Below are 22852 nucleotides of genomic sequence, written 5' to 3'. Positions count from 1 at the left end.
AGACAGCAAAGGACCTGGAAGAGCACTTGAACGGAATGGACAGTGTCTTGAAAGGAGGATATAAGATGAACATCAACAAAAGCAAAACAAAACAAGGATAATGGAATGTAGTTGAATTAAGTCGGTTGATGCTGAGGGAATTAGATTAGGAAATGAGACACTTAAAGTAGTAAAGGAGTTTTGCTATTTGGGGAGCAAAATAACTGATGATGGTCGAAGTAGAGAGGATATAAAATGTAGACTGGTAATGGCAAGGAAAGCGTTTCTGAAGAAGAGAAATTTGTTAACATCGAGTATGGATTCAAGTGTCAGGAAGTCGTTTCTGAAAGTATTTGTATGGAGTGTAGCCATGTATGGAAGTGAAACATGGACGATAAATAGTTCGGACAAGAAGAGAATAGAAGCTTTCGAAATGTGGTGCTACAGACGAATGCTGAAGATTAGATGGGTAGATCACATAACAAATGAAGAGGTATTGAATAGAATTGGGGAGAAGAGGAATTTGTGGCACAACTTGATAAGAAGAAGGGACCGGTTGGTAGGACATGTTCTGAGGCTTCAAGGGATGACAAATTTAGCATTGGAGGGTAAAAATCATAGAGGGAGACCATGAGATGAATACACTAAACAGATTTCGAAGGATGTAGGTTGCAGTAGGTACTGGGAGATTTAGAAGCTTGCACAGGATAGGGTTGTGTGGAGAGCTGCATCAAACCAGTCTCAGGACTGAAGACCACAACAACAACAACTTAAAGTATTTAATATAGTAACACATTTTGAAGTCTAACCCTAATCTTCAGATTGCAGTGGTAATATGAAAAACATTTAACAAAAGTACACATAAATACTGAACTTGTTCTTTACAGTCTTGGCATGTGCTGTGGTCATCCTCAGAGAAAGCGAAGAAAAAACTAATATATGAAGGTAGTATCTGTTACCGAAAGAACAGTTACCGTAGATGACCATGCAGCTTTGCTAGAAATGAAATGATAATTAAATGGACACCCTAGCTGCAAACAGGCATTGATGTACTTCATCAATGCCTGTTAGCAGCTAGGGTGTCCATTTAATTATCATTTCAAAAACTAATATGATCATTTGTTGGTTTGCTGTCCACATAATCCTTTTTTCTAAATAATCACTCACTTTGTTTATATAAAATGGCTGTCTCGTGGTGCATTAAGCTGTATCAATTGTTATATATTAATAACTTTCATTAACAGTGGTTAACAAGATCCAAGAAGCCACAGCAATAACTGAACACACCACAACAAGATAGCCATTTCATACAGAAATGATAATTAAATGGACACCCTAGCTGCTAACAGAATGCAGAATGGCTGCAGCACATGCCAACAACTTGAATATTGATATGTAATTTTGTTTAACTTTTTTGTATTGACACTGCAGCCTGAAGATGAGGTTTGTACCTTGAAATATGCTGCTAGTTCCTACATTACAAAAATAAGTCAACAAAAATTACTGACTGACGGTGGTCTCTGGTAAATCTTTCAAAATTTTTGAAAGAGTTATTGTTAATTAATAGTCAACATGGCTTTAAACTGAAATTCTAATTGTTTGCATATCCACACACATAGGACACGTCATGCAAATTTGATGTTTGTTGCGCACCACCTTCATGGTGAGCAACTGTAATATCCAGCAGTGTATACATCACTTTCCTAGTAAATAACTTGTCTTTGTTCTTAATTCATTAGCTCTATTTTAGCTCAGATTCGAAGGAATGACTGTGTATGAGGTACAGCCTCCTCCTGTCTACAAAGTTAGCATAACTAATTCACAAAACTTTCATGGAGGTACCACAATGCAGTGAAAGAGCAAAAACTACTGATATATGATAAATTCTGTTGACTATTTTTCCCAGTCCGCCCCTTCAACACTGTGTTGTGAAAGGTCCATGATTTTATAACAATATGAATTATGGTGAACTACTACTCACCACATAGAGGAGGTGATGAGCAGTGTGCTGGCACATTTAAAAGAAGACTGTTGGATAGCCTGTTGGACAACGCCCTTCATCAGATGAAGAGACACAATACACATTTTCATATACATCCGACTCACACACACATGGTTACCTGTCATCTTCAGGGTGCTGAGGTCCCATTCAACAACTGGAAGTGACAATGGCCATCTGTGTGTGTGTTATGCATACATAAAAACGTGTGTGTGTGTGTGTTTGTTTGTTTGTTTCTTTACCTGATGAATGGCTAAATCTGATAGCTTATACAAACAACCTACTTTTAAATGAGCTTGTACACTGCTGAAAGTGTCTTCAGTGTGGTGAGCAGCATACTATTCATATGTAGTGATATATTCTGCACAAATCATGATGAGATGTGTACAAGCTAATATTTTGCAGAATGTGTATAAACAAAAAAGCACAAGTGGTGTGCCTAATAATGCAGTCGTCCGGGGGAACATTTCAAGATTTGCAGTATAGAACACGAAATTAGTTTATTTTTAACATAGAGTTATTTATAGCAGTCAGTTCAAATAGTACCATGTTTCATGTCTATTTTTTTCACTTTATTATTTTTTGTTTCTTAACATTCAAACAGCCATTTTCACATGAACCTTCTCCAGCAGTGTGGAGAAATGCAACACCAAATGTAAATGTAAAGAATATTTCCAGAGGTAAACTGAATACTGTGGGTTAAATAAAGTCATAAAAACAATGTTCACATTTTCATGATAAAGGGCAGTCGTTTTTACAGACATAATTTAATTTTTCCATCAATATGTCTCAACTTTTGTTAGGCAGTCTCACTTCGTAGTGATTTTGAATGAAGGTAGGTTGAATTTTGGAATTTTTTTCACACTGTTTGTAAACTCTTTACAGAATTCATATGCCAAGTTATTTCGAGTTTCCGATAGATCAGTTTCATCAGTTGTTGAAAGAAAGGATTTTCAACGCTGTCCATAGGACACAGTTACAAAATTCATAGTTGTGCCCATATTAACTGAATTTTTGTTGAAAGTAACAAATCATCACAGAGTCTGAAAAGACCTGACAGGGCACATCTTGATATATCTATGCACCTGATAATTACCCAAGGAATATTTCCCAAAACTCTCAAAAAATACAGTACAAATACATTTATCAAATAGGAGATAATTAGGTTAAGTTCAAATCATTCCAATTTTTATAACTTTTCAGTGTGCCTGTTTTTTCTACTATGATCTTGTCAAAATACTCAGAGTAGATGACAAAACTTTACTTTGTAATCTATATTATAGTATCAATGGCATCTCATTTTCAGGGCCTGAGTTTCCTCACCATAATGGAATACAGAAAAGCACATTAACACAGGCTATGACAAAGGAGCAGGGTAAACTTAAGGTACAGTCAAATAAAATATCGCATCTCACCTGATTTCCTACCTGGTCTACTACTGCTTTTGACCCATATAAACATCTTCCAGAGTCATTAAAACACATTTCAGATGCTGTGATGTTTTTTAAAAACAAATGTGCAGTAGCAGTATACTAGTTACAAGCCCAAAACTCAATCATATCACACACAGTATAACTATAGTTTAACATGCATATGACTGAGTTGTATGGTCTTATAACTGTTTACAGACTTTCTATCTTAGTCTTAGACAAATACATATTATGTAATACCAAACAAATAACAATGACTCACAGATCTTGGAATAAACATGACTGGGTACTTACTAGGAACCTTCAAGTGCAAAATTTGTTGGCCCCCTTACAGACTAAAAAATCAACACATTGACCAACTGATTAAAAAAATCAAGCTTATCCAACTTTACAGAAAATGTCCCTCACTTTGTTGGACATAAGATAAAAATTTTAGTCCATTAGAAAATTGTAGTACCGTGTGGTTATAATTAAAGTGCAGCCCCTCACAGTGGTCCATTGTGGGCTGTAATGATCATACGGCAGTAAAACTCAGTAGATGTTCTAATGCATTAATGTGGAACTGATATATGCTAGAAAAAATGAGTTCCAATTTTGGCCACTAGGTGCAAATCTGGCACTCTGAATGTAAGGACATATAGAAATGTCTCCATATGTAATAGATTAGGAATGGGACATGGGCAGAAAAGGTCAAACAATTGAAAAGGCATAACTAGATTTATTATCAACCACCACTTATACAATTTGTTCAATATGAGCAGCGGAGATGTTGTCAAGAAGCTGTACAGTGTCAGATTTTCACCAGTTGGCCAAAACTGGATCAAAGTTTTTTCCCAGCATAAATCAGTTCTGTATTAACACATTGGCAAATATACCAGGTTTCGTTGCCATATGATAATTACAGCCCACATGGACCTCCGTGAGTACCTGCAATTTAATTATAACCACCTGGTATCTTTCATACCACTTACAATGAATTTCTTTCAGGAGATTCTTCTAAGACTTTGAAGTTTTTATACATGCCTGTTAATAACTTATCCTGTAACATTATATGTGGCCTTTAATGAAATCATCTCAAATGCACTGTGAGAAACACACAACTTGATGAAAAGTATCTGTACAGTTATTAAAGGATGTCAATATGGGGTGTGTCCATCATTTGCCTTTATGACAGCTTGAAATCTACTGGGGATATGTTCAATGAAGTATGTGGAGGAATGTCATACCATTCTTCCTCAAGAGTCAAAATACAGATGTTGGATGCTGGTGCCTGAAGCAAAGTCGACTGTTTTAACTCAGCTCAAAGGTGATCCATTGGGTTCAGGATGAGACTGTGGGCAGGCCAATCAATTTCAGGAATGTTATTGTCCACAGGCCACTGCCACAGATACTTTATGGTCTATTGTCATGCTGATACAAACAATCACGGCCTCGGAAATTTTTCTCTGTTGTCTGCAGTACACCGTGCTATAACTTGTGTTCATATCCTTCCACATTCAGTATTTTGTTAAGAGGAATAAGGAGACTACACCTTAACCACAAAAAAACACCTTCATACTTAAAACAACCACCTTTGTACTTCCCTGTTGATACTACAAATGACGGCAGGTAACATTCTCCAGGAATTCATTAAATCCAATCCCACCCTCATCAGGTTGTCACTGGGTATATAATGATTCATCATTCCAAATCACTTGTTGTCAGTCACCCACTGTCCAGTGGTGTCACTCTTTACACCACCTCCAGCATCACTTAGCACAGGCTACAGAAATAATCTGCTTATGAGGTGATGTTCAAGCATTGTGCCCCATTTTTTATAACACCCTACCCACAGTCACTGTGATAGTTGGTCATCTGGCGGAACTTTGGAACTCAAGAATGGTTCGTTCTGCTGATTTCATGTGATTTTTTACAACTACCCTCTACAATACTTTTTGGTTCCTGTCTGTCAGTACATGAGGTGTGCCTAGTCTTGGTTTAGCCGTGGTTGCTCCTTCACATTTCCATGTCACAATCACATTGCCAACAGCTGACTTGTGGGGCTTTAGTAGGGTTCAAATGTTCTTGATAGATTTGTTACTCAGATGGCATTCAATGGTTAGTCTGTGTTTGCTGTCTCTGAGCTGTCCTGACTGACCCATTCTGCTGTATCTGCTCTTCTACTGACAACATAACACTCCCATCTCCCTTTATATAACACTCCCACCTCCCTAAGGGTATCCAGATACTTTTGATCAGATAGTGTATGACCAAAATATGACATATAAAAAATAATTTCCATTTGGTCTGCTGTTGTTGTTGTTGTTGTTTTAGCTGTTGTGGTCTTCCGTCCAAAGACTGGTTTGATGCAGTTCTCCATGCTGCTCTATCCTGCACAAGCCTCTTCATCTCTGAGTAACTATTGCAACCTACATCATCCTGAATCTGTTTAGTGTATTCATCTCTTGGTCTCCCACCAATACTAAACTGGTGATTCCTTGATGCCTCAGAATGTGTCCTACCAACTAATCCCTTCTTCTAGTCAAGTTGTGCCACAAATTCCTCTTCTCCTCAATTCTATTCAGTACCTCTTCATTAGTTACGTGATCTACCCATCTAATCTTCAGTATTCTTCTGTAGCATCACATTTGAAAGCTTCTATTCTCTTCTTGTCTACACTGTTTATCGTCCATGTTTCACTTCCATACATGGCTACATTCCAAACAAATACTTTCAGAAAGGACTTCCTGACATTTGAATATAAACATGATGTTAACAAATTTCCCTTCTGCAGAAATGGTTTCCTTACCATTACCAGTCTACATTTTATATTCTCCCTACTTCAACCATCATCAGCTATTTTGCTACCCAAATAGCAAAACTCATCTACTACTTTAAGTGTCGCATTTCCTAATCGAATTCCCTCAGCATCAGCTGATTTAATTCAATTGCATTCCATTATCCTCGTTTTGCTTTTGTTGATGTTCAGCTTATATACTCCTTTCAAGACACTGTCCATTTCATTCAACTATTCTTCCAAGCCCTTTGCTGTCATCGGCAATCCTCAAGGTTTTTATTTCTTCTCTCTTGATTTTTTTTCCTAAGGCATTTTTCTTTCCCCCTAAACTACTTGCTCAATTTACAGATTGAATAACATTGGGGATAGGCTACAGGCCTGTCTCACTTCCTTCTCAATCACTGCTTCCTTTTCAGGGCCCTCTACTCTTATAACTGCCATCTGATTTCTGTACAAATGTGGAGCTAGTTGGCATATAAATTTGTACTACTGTAGTAGGCATGGGCTTCATGCCTATCTTGGCTATACTATGCTTTTCGTAGTAGCTTATAAGCATTCCTCTTTTTGTATTTATTATTAAAGCTACTCCTGCATTACACACATTTAATTTGCAATAATAAACCTGTATTCACTTGACCAGAATTCCTGTTCCTCCTGCCACTGAACTTCACTCATTTCCACTATAACTTCAACCTGTCCATTTCCCTTTTTAAATTTTCTAACCAACCTCCCCAATCAAGGGATCTGAATATTCCATGCTCTGGTCCACATTATGCCAATTTTGTTTCTCCTGATAATGTCGTCGTCCTGAGTAGTCCCTGCATGGAGATACAAATGGGGGATTGTTTTAACTCTGGAATATTTTACCCAATATGAAGCCATCATCATTTAACCATACAGTAATGCTGCATGCTCTTGGGAAGATTGCGGCTGTAGTTTCCCTTTGTTTTCATCCATTCGCAGTACCAGCATAGCGATGATGTTTTGGTTGATGTTACAAGGTCAGTTCAATCAATCGTCCAGACAGTTGACCCTACAACTACTGAAAAGGCTGCTGCCACTATTCAGGAACCACACATCTGTCTGGCCTCTCAACAGATACCCCTCCATTGTGGTTGAACCTACGGTACAGCTATCTCATCACTGAGGTATGCAAGCCTCCCCACTAATGGCAAGGTCCATGGTTCAATTTGTCTGTGTGCCTCTAAATACACCAAATGCAACCACAACCTTGGTATCATTTTATTTTATTTAATCAGATAATCAGTTTCATCATTACACCCATCAACAGATCTACAAGTAGAAAATAAAACTAAGGGTATTCCAGAAATTGTGAAACATGAGCATGAACCTTTTACGGATACACTGAAACACGTAACCTTCCTTTCTTACAAGGCAGTTACACATAGGCACGGACCAATAATAATATACAATAGACTCAGTTAACAACCACACATCCTATGAATGTATACATACAATATCAGTTAATGAATAAGAATCTTCTGGGTCAAATGCTTTATAAAGAAATACGCTTATTTTTTCAACTGTATGTAATAGGTTTTTCCTTGTATTTCACAAATGCAGAAATACCTTTATTTTTATTTTCCTCTAACAAATGTGATGGTGACCATAAAGCCAAACCTGGTTATCTGCTTAAATAAAATGGGACCAGGACTAGGAGTTCTACTATTTATTTAAATATAAATGTCACCAATCTCCTCTAAAGGTCAAAGGGATCTCATTTCATACATGCATCTCTGTTTACTTGGGATATGACGTTCTGTATTGTCAAGTTAACATTTTCAAAAGTTGCCCACAGTTGCTAAGGTAGTTTGCTAGGAAGCTCCAAAATTGCAGTAACAAATTGAGAGCTTATCTCAGGGATCGCTTATTCAAATTATATGATTTCTGTATTTGGCAAAACCTCATTAACACTGTAAAGAACAGTGTACACTGTAACTAAGTATCTACTTCATAATGACATTAAACTGCATTCAAAAGGGACAGGGCTCAAATCTCCATTAAAATATAGTTTTCCTGTGGTTTCTAAGAATAACTTAAGGTATGTGTGTTCAATAAAATTAAATAACAAGGAAACACAGATCGATACAACAATACACCACATGGTATGTTTATTGTCCTCTGCAAACAGTCTCCGCAATCACATCACAATCTTTTCAAAATGTCTACCACTTGCAATAGACAGATGGAACAAATGAACAGTGTAATTTGCCATCACATCTCGTACTGTCTCAATGAAAATAGAGTCAGTTGTCACACAGATAGACGATTCAAGCTCGTTCTGAGTGATGGGATAATTCTGGTGCCATACAAAAAGAAGTCATAAGGAGTAAAGGCTGAGTGAACATGGAGGCCAACCATCTTTGTGCCGGTAAGTTTGGGATAATTCAGCTCCAATGATTATTCCCCTAGTATAAATCAAGAAACTGGAACATCTGTTCAGTATGGTGTGGGTTGGCCCCATCTTGAATGAGGCACTTGATGCCTGATCAAACGTCCAACGTTTGCTGTGTGATGGAAAATTGTTCCAAATATAATGTAACTTTGACTAGTTAGCAATTCTTGCATAGAAAGAAGCACTAATGTCACTGTTGCATACAGCAGCCATATGGTAACTTTGGGAGACTGCAATGATTTTGGTTCCAACAAATGAGGATTCTTAGAACCCCGAAAACCTTCAGTTTTATTTATTCATGAATCCACTAACGTGGAAATGTGTGTCACCTGTGAACAAGATTCAGCCAACATCAAAGCCTTCATTATCAATCATTATGAGAATCTGGTTCACAAAGTCAACCCTTTGACACACAGCTGGTACAGGTATGATCTGGTGACTGAATGGAAACATGCATAGACATGTCTCAGTATTGTAAGAAATAACGATAAGAGAATTGTCAGTTTGAGTAGAAATCGTTTTAGCAATATGTGAAGTTACTGATTTTGGAAATTATTTTTATTACATACTTCGGCTGAGTAAATATTTTATTTCCTTGAGCTCCCTGGTCCCAGAAGATAATTCCACAAACCAAAAGAGAATGGAAGTAAGCAAAATAAGCTAATACCCTAGTGTTTAGGCCTACACAATGAGGGATATTTCTACAGACCAAAAGGGAGCGGAAGTATATAAAATAAGCTAATATTCTAGTCTTTAGGTCAACACAATGAGGGGTACTACTAAGTGCTTAGCAAGTCAAAATCATATTCTTGATTACTTTTTTCTATGTTTTGACTCAAGTTTTGTTCATTATCTAGCTAAAACCCAGGGAACACACACACAGTATTTCACTTTATGTATGATCATTAATGCCTATTTCTGGAACTGGCAGGTAAATTCAGTTTGTTTTAAATTGCATAATATGAGTCTTTGTGTAATTAATTCTATAACTGTTCCTGTAAACCATTTGCAGCGATGTTTAGGTATCATTTGGGCTTTATCTGGTCCTTCATTAGCATGCTCCTGTCATTAGCAATCATTACAGTTTCTCAACAGTTCTTTAAAGTCGCTGGAATGTCACTCTTATAGGTAAGGAACAAGAGTGGCCTGAATATCTGACTACATACTTATCATTCCCCCATTCTGAGTTTAGCTTTAGTACTGCTGCGCTATTTGTTAACTAACACTTTCCTTCCTGTTATGAATATAAGACCCTATGCATGCAAGAGGGATACATTAAAGCCACAAAATTTTAGTTTCCTACAAAATCAAATGCCTTGGCAAGTCACATGAGGTACCATGAGAATAGTTCTTGTTGTTTAGCTCTTCCAGTAATTCATTTATAGTTTCATGTATCAATAGTGGGCAATGAAAACCTCATAACTCTATCTGTCTGTGAAAATTTGTAATTCCAGTAACCAGTAACTCTATAATTAGAGATCTGTATTTGCATGGGTTTCTCTTTTCTGTCAGTAACTAGGCTTCTACTATACAGTTACACACGTAGCAACTTGCTGTATCACTTTATATTATTCTTAAGAAACCATTTTTGCTTCACCTGTAAAATTTAACAAATGGATTTATGAGGTTTTCATTGCCTACCACTAATGTGGATGTCTCTAAGAATCCTTTGTGACATATTAAGAGGCAAGCAGCTAGTTACGCTGCACAAAATGAGTCAGTATTCCACTGTAGGACATGTATTCCAAAAGTTTAGAGCAGGCTGCTTGGGGAGAAATGGGTCTGTAGTAAGAGATGGTTTGTCTGCCCCTTTTTATAGACGAAAGTCACTATTAGTAAGCTATGAGAGGCATACCATAAGTAAAATAACACTTCTTTCTTAAATCAGGTTGGTTTTATTCAGGTTTCAAATACACCATATTAACCCCCACTGTTTTGGCTACAAAACACTATTTTTCAACACACTCCATTCAATGCGGCAACCTCACGCTACCTTACTGGGTGGGTCTGTATGCCCACACTGTACCACTCTACTGGTTGATGTTGGAGCCAATGCCTTGCTGCACCATTAACCTCCCTGTCATCCATGTACTGTTTCCCCTGGATTGCATCCTTCATTGGGCCAAACATATGTAAGTCAAAAGGTGTGAGAACTTCTGTTAGGCTGTGATGAACCTAGTGAGCTCACACCTTTGAGAACCCCAACTGGTGGACAAGTGTGTCAGCACTACCAACAGAGATGTCTAGTTGTTCATCAAGGAATTTGATTGTGATCTGTTGACCACCTCAAATGAGTGTGTCTAGGGTTTCCAACACTGCAGGTGTCACAGCTGTGTGTAGCCAGCTGACATGTGGGAGATCAGACAGGTTTGTTTGACCTTGATGCGAAGCTGACAGATGCCTTGCCCAATGACTCACTATACTTTTGTTCACTGTCGCGTCTCCACAGACATTCTCCTAGCACTTAGATGCTCTGGTTTTCTGCCAAAACAAACTCAATGGCACCTCTCTGGTTGGAATGCATCTCCATTACAGACACAATTTTGAAGGCTATGTATATCAGTGCCAACTATGAGAACAACATGAAGCTACAGAGCCTGAAGCAAGCGTATTCCGTGATGTCGCACCAAGAATTCTGCATTTTTTCAACCAAAACTGGCCAAGAAAAAAAAAATTTGTTGCGTTACTTATTACATATACTAAATCAGAAGACATCGCTTCACTCAAGAGCTGATACAAAAGATAGCTCAGTCAAGGTCTTATCAAATTAGTGAAGCATTTTATATCTGAAATAAAATAACTGTGGCACTGATTGCACTGGTGGGGTGCAGAGTTGCCACTGGACAGCCACTTTAGACAAGGCTCTGCATGTAGCTATAAGACAGGCATCACTGTGAGTACATGGCACTCAAAAGAGAACTAAGATTGGGCAGCATCCTGCTCCTACCAACAAGCTTATTTTAATTGAAATATAATACTATGCTAGAAATATTATTACTACCAGAGGAATTAGCATTTTCAAAGTACATTTTTTTTATTTTATAGTGCTAGAAGTCAACCTAGATCTTTTATATGCTTTTGATACCTTTAGTAATAAATTTATCTCAGACAAACTGGAAACATTAGGAAATAAGCAAAAAGTGTAGTTTAAATTACATATACAAAACAGAATACCATGTTTGGAACTCACATTTTCTCATAAGATCAAATTCATATCAATATACGAAGACAGTAACTTGTTCTCGAAAGAACAGTTACTGTTGATGACCGTGCAGCTTTTCCCTGGAATAAACAATGACTAACTGACAACCTCAGCTGCTGACAGGTGTTGTTGATATACCTCAATCTGGACAGCTGAAAATGTGTGCCCCGACCGGGACTCGCACCCGGGATCTCCTGCTTACATGGCAGACGCTCTATCCATCTGAGCCACCGAGGACACAGACGAATAGCGCGGCTGCAGGGACTTATCCCTTGCACGCTTCCCGTGAGACTCACATTCCCAACTGTCCACAATTCTACATATGTATTGTACCTTATAGACATTTGCCCAACCACTCATTACTCGCGCACACTTTGGCGATTCCCGTAAGAGTTTGGGCAACCTGTGCGCATTCGCACAGGTCAATGGCTGGGTAGCCTTTAACTATATATACGAAGAGAGTAACTTGTTCTCGAAAGAACAGTTACTGCTGATGACCGTGAAGCTTTTCCCTGGAATAAACGATGACTAACTGACAACCTCAGCTGCCGACAGGTGTTGTTGATATACCTCGATGTGGACAGCTGCAAATGTGTGCCCCGACCGGGACTCGAACCCGGGATCTCCTGCTTACCTGGGAGACGCTCTATCCATCTGAGCCACCAAGGACACAGACGAATAGCGCGGCTGCAGGGACTTATCCCTTGCCCAAACTCTTACGGGAATCGCCAAACCATGCGCGAGTAATGAGTGGTTGGGCAAATGTCTATAAGGTACAATACATATGTAGAATTGTGGACAGTTGGGAATGTGAGTCTCACGGGAAGCGTGCCAAGGGATAAGTCCCTGCAGCCGCGCTATTCGTCTGTGTCCTTGGTGGCTCAGATGGATAGAGCGTCTGCCATGTAAGCAGGAGATCCCGGGTTCGAGTCCTGGTCGGGGCACACATTTTCAGCTGTCCACATCGAGGTATAGCAACAACACCTGTCAGCAGCTGAGGTTGCCAGTTAGTCATCGTTTATTCCAGGTAAAAGCTGCACGGTCATCAACAGTAACTGTTCTTTCAAGAACAAGTTACTATCTTCATATATATAGTTAAAGGCTACCCAGCCATTGACCTTCGTCTGTGCGAATGCGCACAGGTTGCCCAAACTCTTATGGAAATCGCCAAACCGTGCGCGAGTAATGAGTGGTTGGGCAAATGTCTATAAGGTACAATACATACGCAGAATTGTGGACAGTTGGGAATGTGAGTCTCACGGGAAGCGTGCAAGGGATAAGTCCCTGCAGCCGCGCTATTCGTCTGTGTCCTTGGTGGCTCAGATGGATAGAGCGTCTGCCATGTAAGCAGGAGATCCTGGGTTCGAGTCCCGGTCGGGCCACACATTTTCAGCTGTCAGCAGCTGAGGTTGTCAGTTAGTCATCGTTTATTCCAGGGAAAAGCTGCACGGTCATCAACAGTAACTGTTCTTTCGAGAACAAGTTACTGTCTTCGTATATATAGTTAAAGGCTACCCAGCCATTGACCTTCGTCTGTGCGAATGCGCACAGGTTGCCCAAACTCTTACGGGAATTGCCAAAGCGTGCGCGAGTAATGAGTGGTTGGGCAAATGTCTATAAGGTACAATACATATGTAGAATTGTGGACAGTTGGGAATGTGAGTCTCACGGGAAGCGTGCAAGGGATAAGTCCCTGCAGCCGCGCTATTCGTCTGTGTCCTCGGTGGCTCAGATGGATAGAGCGTCTGCCATGTAAGCAGGAGATCCCGGGTTCGAGTCCCGGTCGAGGCACACATTTTCAGCTGTCCACATCGAGGTATATCAAGAACACCTGTCGGCAGCTGAGGCTGTCAGTTAGTCATCTTAAATTCATATCAGATGTGAAGGAAAAGAAAATAGGGGTACCACAACGGATCATACTAGATTCCATGGAATTCCTCATTTACATAAATGGCATACAAAACTTTTCTCTGTTTTATTAATGAATTCCCATTTCATTGTACATGTATTTCTAATTGTGTGCATTTCTGATTGGTAGGATTGACACAATCTTCGCGTTCATGACTGGAGAATTGTAACAATTAACTGTATAATATTACTGATTAAGTGCTTGCATATACTCACACTTCAGTGCAAAGTCACTTAATGCAAACCCTTATTAAAAAAAGTTTTATGTAGACTACTTACATGACCTTGCCTCTACAAATGAAAGTGGGCATCGAAGATTTGGTGCCAATCTGGAGATTTTCAAACTTACTGTGACTATCATATTTGCAATACATGGAACTGTTGTAGGACCCTCCATGAAAAACGAGTAAAAAAAAAAAAATTGAAATTCGAAGATATGTGAGCTACATTGGAATCCTCCTCCAAAATTCACTGCCAGCATAAACCACAAGCCCAGTAGAGGAAGGGAAATTACAGCAGAATTATAAACATTTCTATTTGATAATCATTTTTACAATTTAAACAAATATTTTGGCTCATAGCTGCACTCACTATTTGGGTGTGTTTTCACACAGACAGTATGCATTTACAGAAGAAAGCTTTTGCTCTTGTTTTTTTTTTTTTTTTTTTGCTCAGTGTGTATAGTTTCTCTCTTTCCTTTCAGGTACAGGAATTCAGTGATGGGCTAAAGCACATTTGCAGAATTTGCAGCTCTTGCATTGTGTGCAGATAATGGCAATTCATGGACATTGGTCCAACTAGATATTATAATAGTATAAAGTAGCCACCAACAATCGCTGATTCTCACGATTTCTTTCAGCAGAAGATACAAATTGATTACATTTGTTTTCGATACGGAGAAAGCCAGAACAACTTTTATTGATCTATTTATTACGAATTTCAAGCTTGTGTAATGATTTCCATATTTCTTTGGTGACTGGAAAAACCAAGATGTGCTAATAGACTAACCTGTAATGTAGTCTGACACCTTGGTTATTCATGAGTTGACGAAGCCAATGAATGTGAAAGCAAAATCCTGGTTGGGGTGACTTACCAATCTGTAGCTTACCCCAAAGTCTAGATTAGGATGGAATATGTGAATTTGACTGTCAGCTGGCGAAGACAACAAATCTCAACATGAAAATAAGCTTTCCATAATGAACTAATATTTAGCATAACCTAAAACATACATTCGTCACTTCAGCAATGTACTTCAATGTCTTCTTTCTGATATAGCCAAAAAATTCAATGATGTGATTAAATTTTAACCTTATACAATTAAATACCAGCAATTCATTTACATACCATAGAAAATTACACCCGAGAATTTCATTGGCTACCTACATCTCACTCACATTGGTCCATAAGTGCACTTTTGATGATGTGAGTCTCACAGAGGAATAATAGTGAAGTTTTAAGAATGAAAGGTTTAGGTTTTCCATCATCTGCCTGTATCAGTTAAAGTGAATGTGGTAATGCTTCTGCTCGAAAAGCCCCATTTTCATCCAATCCGAGCTTAACTTCTTTCCCGGCATGAACTTCTTTCCTGGCATGTGTATGTGTAAATATTTCTGTAATGTATCTAAAAAGAAAGATGATGAGACTTACCAAACAAAAGCGCTGGCAGGTCGATAGACACACAAAAAAACACAAACACACACACACAAAATTCTAGCTTTCGCAACCAACGGTTGCTTCGTCTTTCCTGACGAAGCAACCGTTGGTTGCGAAAGCTAGAATTTTGTGTGTGTGTTTGTGTTTTTTTGTGTGTCTATCGACCTGCCAGCGCTTTTGTTTGGTAAGTCTCATCATCTTTCTTTTTAGATATATTTTTTCCACGTGGAATGTTTCCCTCTGTTATATTTCTGTAATGTATCTGTCATGTCCTACACTTTTGTGCAGAATTATTATAAGACAAATAAATAAATGAAACTAACCAAATAATGTAAAATTTTTATTTACTTTATTCTTCGAGTGTTTATGCATAATAGGCTACGCATGTTTTGCTGTTTCTATCGGACAGGAGGATTTCCCAATAGTCATTGTGAGTTAGTTTTAAGACTTTCTTACTCCTTGCCTGTAGAATTAGGTAAAGATTTCTCTTATTGGTGTAACATACCTAAATCTTATGTTAGCCATCCCTCAACACTGCTTCTTTAATTTTATCCATATTTGTTACAATGAAAACCCAGGACTCAAATTGCTCAAAGAATTAAATTGTTCATTAATGCACTCGAGTAATGTGTTTAATAAAGAATTAAATTTTCATTAACTCTGTTTATGTATTATACGTCTTTTCCCTTATGTTTTTCCCACTTGTTTACTTCAAACAGTGACCAAGACATCAGTACACTTCTGTTATACACATTTTTTTTTCTGTTTTGATCTGAATGTAAGTTATTGGCATGTCTTACTGTTAACATCTTATCACCATGAAACAATAAGCTAGTTACTATCACTTTTAATTACACTCTGTAAGGCAAAATATACATACCGGTACCTTTCCAGTAAAAATTGTTTAATGGATGACCTTATATTTTCCATAGTTTATGTACAATATATGTACATAATACACATTAAAATACCTAAAAGACTTGTTCTTCATCTAATATTGATCTTCTGAACTTATCTTGAAGTTTTAGTTTTTTGAAACAAAGTGCATAAAATGTGGCAAAGTATGTTGAAACTGATGCGAACGTATACAACAAGTTATGGTACAGGTCAATCTGTTCTCCTGATCTTTATTTCATTTTCACATTCATAGGCTTTGGCACCTCACAACCAAATAAACAGCTGCCTATCAATCCTAGACCACAGGTTATGCTGTTCTCAATATCTATAACCACGATTTTAGGTAGGGGGCAGAGGCACACTGTAACACACTAGCCAGCTTTCCCTTCTTCTAAGTTGATCCACACTGCCACTAAAACATACTTTTAACATGCGAAGTAGACATTTTAAGATATGAAGTCATTTTAAAGGAATTCAAAAGCCTTAAAACCAATGGTGCTTTCAGTTTCTCTACATTCCCTTTTCCATGTTAAAAAGGAAACTATGTTGACAAAAATTAATTTTTGGTAAATAGCTGGGGAATAAATTTTATGCTGTTGCGTTGTGTGTAACACAGGAAGAGAATGACATTAAAAAAGAACCACGAGTCCAGTAAACTCAGTGCTCCATTACTAAGACTGAATTCTGTTTCACATTTCTTAAGACTTAGCAAATTCAGATCAATAGAATATTTAAGTATTCAATTTTGTATGGTGATACTTACCTGCACACAAATGGTTTGTCTCCCGTATGTATTTTGGAATGCTCAACAAGCTCTGGTTTACGTGAAAATGCCTCCCCACAATGCTGGCAAACAAAGGGTCTGTCATCTCCAGTATGCAACCTTGTGTGTGCTAGAAGTGTTCTTTTCTGCAAGAATTCCTTCCCACAGACTTCACAAGAGTGAGGAACTCTCCCATGAAGCCGTCCATGATTCACCAATTCAAACTTGCGTGTGAATGTACTGCCACAGTCTGGACACACATAAGGATGCAAACCACCATGGAACCGGGAATGAATCACAAGATGATCCTTCTGAGAAAATGATTCACCACATTCATCACAAACAAACGGCCGTTCTCCAGAATGAAACTTTGAGTGTGTTACAAGATGTCTTTTCTGTGGAAATGTTCTTCCACATTCCTGGCATATGAATGGCCGGTCCCTGCTGTGCACACGAGCATGTGTAACTAGATGGTGCTTTAATGTAAATGACTTTTTACATTCCAAACATTTATATGGACGTTCACTGCTGTGTAGTAGTAGATGTGTGCTGAGACAGTGTTTATGGGCAAAACTTTTTCCACATTCAGGGCATACATGTGGGCGTTCACCAGTGTGAACCCTAGCATGTGTGACAAGGTGATGCTTGAGAAGAAATGATTTACCACATTCTGGACATGAGAACGGTCGTTCTTTATCCAACCTATATCTATGGCCACCACTTAAGTTATGGCCAGTAGTTATGGTTAATTTGCCGTTGCTGTTGTTTGATGACTGTGTGTCATCAGTTGCTTCTCCCTCCAATGGTCTGCCTTTTATATGTGTAACACCGGTGGTATTGGTGTTACCTGCACTGACTGGTTGTTGTCCTATGTTAGCAGTATCTGGTCCTAGTAAGTTGGAAGTAACTGATGCTTTCTTCAGAAGGAATTCACCACACTCTTGGGCTGTTAGCTGAAGAGGACCACATGGTGTCATGAAGTGCTTGGCCCCAACATGCTTGTCAGCACCAAACATCAGGCTATTACCTGCACGAAATAAAGAATTTGTGCTGTCACAATTACACCCTTTTTCACACGCTATATTAAATATATCGTGTTTCTTTGCATTTAAATGTGACTGGTGTGTGCTGTTTTGTTGGAGGCACTCATTCATTAAAAACATAGTTGTGGACATAAAACTATTATTCATATTTCTGTTAGAGGTACTAGGTGCTCTATTACCATGTCTATTTAATGCATTATCCGCAAGTTCATTCGATTCATTAGTCGTTTGTACTTTGGTGGATACACCATTGGTAGTAGCTGTAGCAATTCCATTCACACTGCACTGATTTGTAATGCCCCAGGAGTTGAAGGACACAGCGTTAAGTGCTGCTGCTGAATACATTGGACTGCCTGGAGCATTCTGCGACGAATCGCGAAATATTGTATCTTCCAGCTTGATTCTTTCCACTAAATGTTCAGGAACAATTTTCAAAGAATCAAAGTGCATAGGTGATGGGTGGGTTGCCCATCCCATAGGTATGTGGTGCCTGTAATGGAGTAAAGCGCAAGACTTTATTAGCGAAATCTAAAATTTTAATCCCGGATGCAAAATCTCGCTGATCAATAATAGAACTAAAAAGTTTCGGCTGGGATGTTTACGCGAATACAGATTACACTTCAGAGATATCTTTCACCTGGAGCTTCAGACACTTACCATTAATTTGACATAATCCGCGAATATTTATAAACTGCTAGTAACAACGCACAACAGAAAAAGGTAATTGACATTTAAACAAGAGAATTTGAAAGAAACTAACAAATTTCTGTCAGACTGCCATTTTAACCAAACACACGCACACATTGCCAACATAACGGAGTACAGTATAAAATGTCCCTAACTTAATCTATGCAGACGCTTGCGTTCGTAATATGCTTCGACGATGCAATAGGTTTAGTTTGACAGAAAACAGCAAGTTAAAATCATCGAGCAGCCTAATGACTGTGTAAGTCAGAAAGAAAAAGTGCTGTGACAGAGGCCAAGTTAGCTAAAGTAAGCTCTACAAAAAGAGCCTGCAGCTTGTCTTTTCGCGGCGTATATATTGTAGGTTTCGATCTGTTTTCAGACGATTAAGCGAATTTGTGATAAACATTGCCAACAAGTAGAAGCCAGCTATGTTAAATTTTGTATTCCGTGACTTCCGATCAAATGTACTTTTCTTCGTTCAGTGCTCTACTCCTCTCCCTATCTATCCCGTGATCACGTCTTATAATTACGCAAATCCCTGCAGATTTTAGGGATGACACGTAGCTATCACGAAATACTGACATGAAAAGCAGAAAATAAATTAGTCAGTCCGGAGTTCAGCTAATTGCTATTGTTACTCCTTTAACGGCAATGTTAGCTACTGCATAGCGTCTTCACTGAAACAATAAAAGGCCAGTCCTTTTGTCTTACAGAACTTAACACTTTCAGAAGTTTATTGAGGCAGATTACGTCGAAATGATTGAATTGTCCTTCCACAGAAAAACCAAGAATTCCAACGTTTGCAGGCAATGAGATAGCAAGTTTTATTGTACATACACTCATAAGCATATATCTCAGATTTTAGGAATTTCGACGCAGTATTAAGTGTACGGTATCTACTGTTTCATGAGATGTATTGTTGATGAATTACTATACCCATAGAAACGTTGTTCATTCGTATTTGTTTCCTTTTAGGTCTCAGTTAAGGGGAAAAAATGTTCAGAGTTCAGGAATTCATTTAGAAATGTATTAAGGACTAGAAGCACTTATAATAAACTTTGCCCAGGCAAAAACTAATAATGTTTCGTACTGTTGTTATACTTATGTCTAGTTAATCAGTGGTGTTCTCTTTAACCTGCTTGCACATGAAGTTTATTTAGAAATGAATTTTTGATATTCATGTGTAGTATACCCTGTAGTGATAAAATTAAGATCAGTGGAAAGACAAATGTCATTAAGAATATAATTTTCTTTACACACTCCAGATATTAAGATGAAATATAGGAAGTATGCACCCAATTTCTTTTGAAATTCAAAAGATTCCCAAGTTTGTATTACATGCCTGCTATCAACTTTAAACAGAAACTCACTCCATAATAGAGAAACCAAACAATCTGATGCGGATAAAACAGTGGAGATATATTGGATATGTGTTTGTTTTGATGGCCTCTATAAATAAATGAATACTCATTTTGGCTAGGTTCCTATAACAATGCTTGTGTTGACTTCTGTTTCTACAACCCACCAACTGAGATGTTACCGAGCGAGGTGGCACAGTGGTTAGCACACTGGACTCGCATTCGGGAGGACGAAGGTTCAATCCCGCGTCCGGCCATCCTGATTTAGGTTTTCCGTGATTTCCCTAAATCGCTCCAGGCAAATGCCGGGATGGTTCCTCTGAAAGGGCACGGCCGAATTCCTTCCCCGTCTTTCCCTAATCCAATGAGACCGATGACCTAGCTGTTTGGTCTCTTCCCCCAAACAACCAACCAACCAACTGAGATGTTGTTCTGTGTCAGTTTCACTTAATTTCTATTTGTTTCTTAGATTATGTTAATGCAATGTTTGTACATATAACGTGCGATTTGTATTGATAATGAAGTAATGGTGTATGAAATAACTGAACACTGAAATTTTAGTAGCCATGAGATATAATATTATACAGTACATTTATGAACTATATCAATCTATTCAAAGAAGTTTCAGGCTTGCTGCCAGTCATCAATTGGGCACCTGCCAGCTGTCTTCTACATCTGCATAAATACTGCACAAGTCACAGTACAGTGTGTGACAGATGGCACCCTTTACCATGATTAGTCCTTTCCTTCCCTGTTCCACTCAAAAATAGAATTAGAGAAAAACATCTGCCTATATGCCTTTATATGAGTCCTAATTTCTAGTATCATATCTTCATGGCCTTTAAGTAAAACGTATGTTAGCAGCAGTAGGATCTTCTGCAATCAGCCTCAAATGCCCGGTCCTCTAAATTTTCTCAGTAGTGTTCCTTGGAAAAAGTGTCGCCTCCCCTCCAGCTATTGCTATTATAGTTCCAGAACCTGCAGGTGAACCACCGAAGACTGAAGATGATTTCTCTCATCTCACAATTTATTAGCGTGCTGTCTGCATCTCATCCTGTATTAAGATAGTGGTTGCAGAATGACTACACTACCCTATAGCAGGTCCCTCAGCAATGCGGTTTCAGAAATCAACTGTCCTCAGGATTGTTGCTCTCCGTGGCATCAATACACTCTGTTTTCTCTGTAGGGAACCAATTGCAGAAATGATGGGGTTCCATGCATTATCCAACTGGTAGCCCATAAACAGTTCATCAGATTTCCCACCCAGCATATTTTCATGGATTCTTTAATAATAACAAAGTCCCAAAATTATGTTGCTGTGCTCAAAGTTTATATTTTATCATACCCATTAAATATCTGGTGGTGAACTGAATGTTTGGCAGTGGCAGCCTTCGTTGGTTGTATAAAGTGAGTGGAGTGTTCTTCCATGGTGCATGTCATGTGGCCTATGTAAGCGACATGACATTTGCACCGTATTTCCAGATTTTGGCCTTCCCCAATAACAAATCATCCTTCACTGATCCCAGGAGTTTGAAGTTTTAGATGGTGTATGGAAAACCACTTTACCCTGAAATTTATGGAGATTCTGGATATCTTGAATGAAATGTTGCCAACAAAAGTAAGAAAAGCTAGGGATTTTGCCAGACCGCTATCCTCTTTACCCAATTGCTGATTTCTGAATTTAACTGGCAATGTCTTGTTAATCTTGCGGCTAGAATATCCATTTCCTCCAGACATTGTCTTAAGGTGGGTGAGCTCTTTAGGCAAACTATTTGGATATGACACAATGTAAGCTCTGTATGCAAGTATTTTAAGTGCTCTCACAGGTCATGCCAGATGCTGACAACTTGATGATTGCAAATGTGAGTTAGTATGAGAAGGCTATGATAAACTGAATATCCCAGAGAGCCACTATTCTTCCATCTGACAAAAAAATCCAGATCCAGGGAAGTTAGACAACCATCATTCTCCATTTCCATAGTGAACTGAATGCTCTTATAAATGGGTTTGAAATGATGTAAAAACTTCATTCATTTATGTTCTTCATGAAGCCACAATCTTGTTTCCTTAATTTTATTTCTTGTGTGAAATTACTAAATATTCCAGATCAGTGTTTATTTTCTCATGGCTCAAGAATAGGATAGGATAGAATAAGACAGAATAGAAACTTTATTGAAATCAGTAGAGATGTTTATACCATTAATATGTGAAAACTCAGTACAATGTACAAATTGTAAAATACAACACTGTAACAAACAAATTTTCTGGTCGTTTATTGAACTAAACAGGATAAACATTACTTACAGCATATTGACGTTACTGAGAGATACTAATATTACGTTCTCACTCTGAACCGTAGACAAGAATGCAAACCCTGTTCTTCAAAATGTATGTGCTCTTATGTGAAATGTGTTTGTAATGAACTGTTATAAAACCATCGTGGTAACAGAAACAATGTCTTTGTGTGTCTTCTGGAATCATCTCCAGCTGATGGTACCCACTCCTCAGATCCACCGTCAAGAAATACTGGTACTGCTCAAGATTATCTACTGTTTCCATGATGAAACTTAGTGGCAGACTAAAACTGTGTGCCGGACTGAGACGTGAACTTGGGACCTTTGCCTTTCATGGGCAAGTACTATCGGAATTAAAGCTGTGAGGACAGGTCGTGAGTCATGCTTGGGTAGCTCAGTCGATAGAGCACTTGCCCGTGAAAGGCAAAGGTCCTGAGTTCGAGTCTT

The 22852-nt window shown here is 38.4% G+C and overlaps 1 protein-coding gene across 1 annotated transcript in view; it reads right to left on the bottom strand.

Annotated features, from left to right (window-relative positions):
• LOC126238654 (zinc finger protein 260-like) overlaps nt 1–18858 on the bottom strand; it is a 29651-nt gene extending 10793 nt beyond the window's left edge. Inside the window, exons 1-3 of the mRNA XM_049947804.1 lie at nt 18724–18858; nt 18246–18556; nt 17024–18050 (exon numbers count right to left, since the gene is read on the bottom strand). Coding sequence (XP_049803761.1) covers nt 17024–18050; nt 18246–18543 — 1325 coding nt within the window. The 5' untranslated portion in view covers nt 18544–18556; nt 18724–18858. The remainder of the gene's footprint in view (nt 1–17023; nt 18051–18245; nt 18557–18723) is intronic.
• Between the last annotated feature and the right edge of the window lie 3994 nt (nt 18859–22852).

This window comes from Schistocerca nitens, chromosome 1 (genome assembly GCF_023898315.1).
Source record: "Schistocerca nitens isolate TAMUIC-IGC-003100 chromosome 1, iqSchNite1.1, whole genome shotgun sequence".
NCBI lineage: Eukaryota > Metazoa > Arthropoda > Insecta > Orthoptera > Acrididae > Schistocerca > Schistocerca nitens.
Note: the sequence above shows the minus strand (reverse complement) of the source record. Positions and strands in the feature narration are given on the sequence as shown.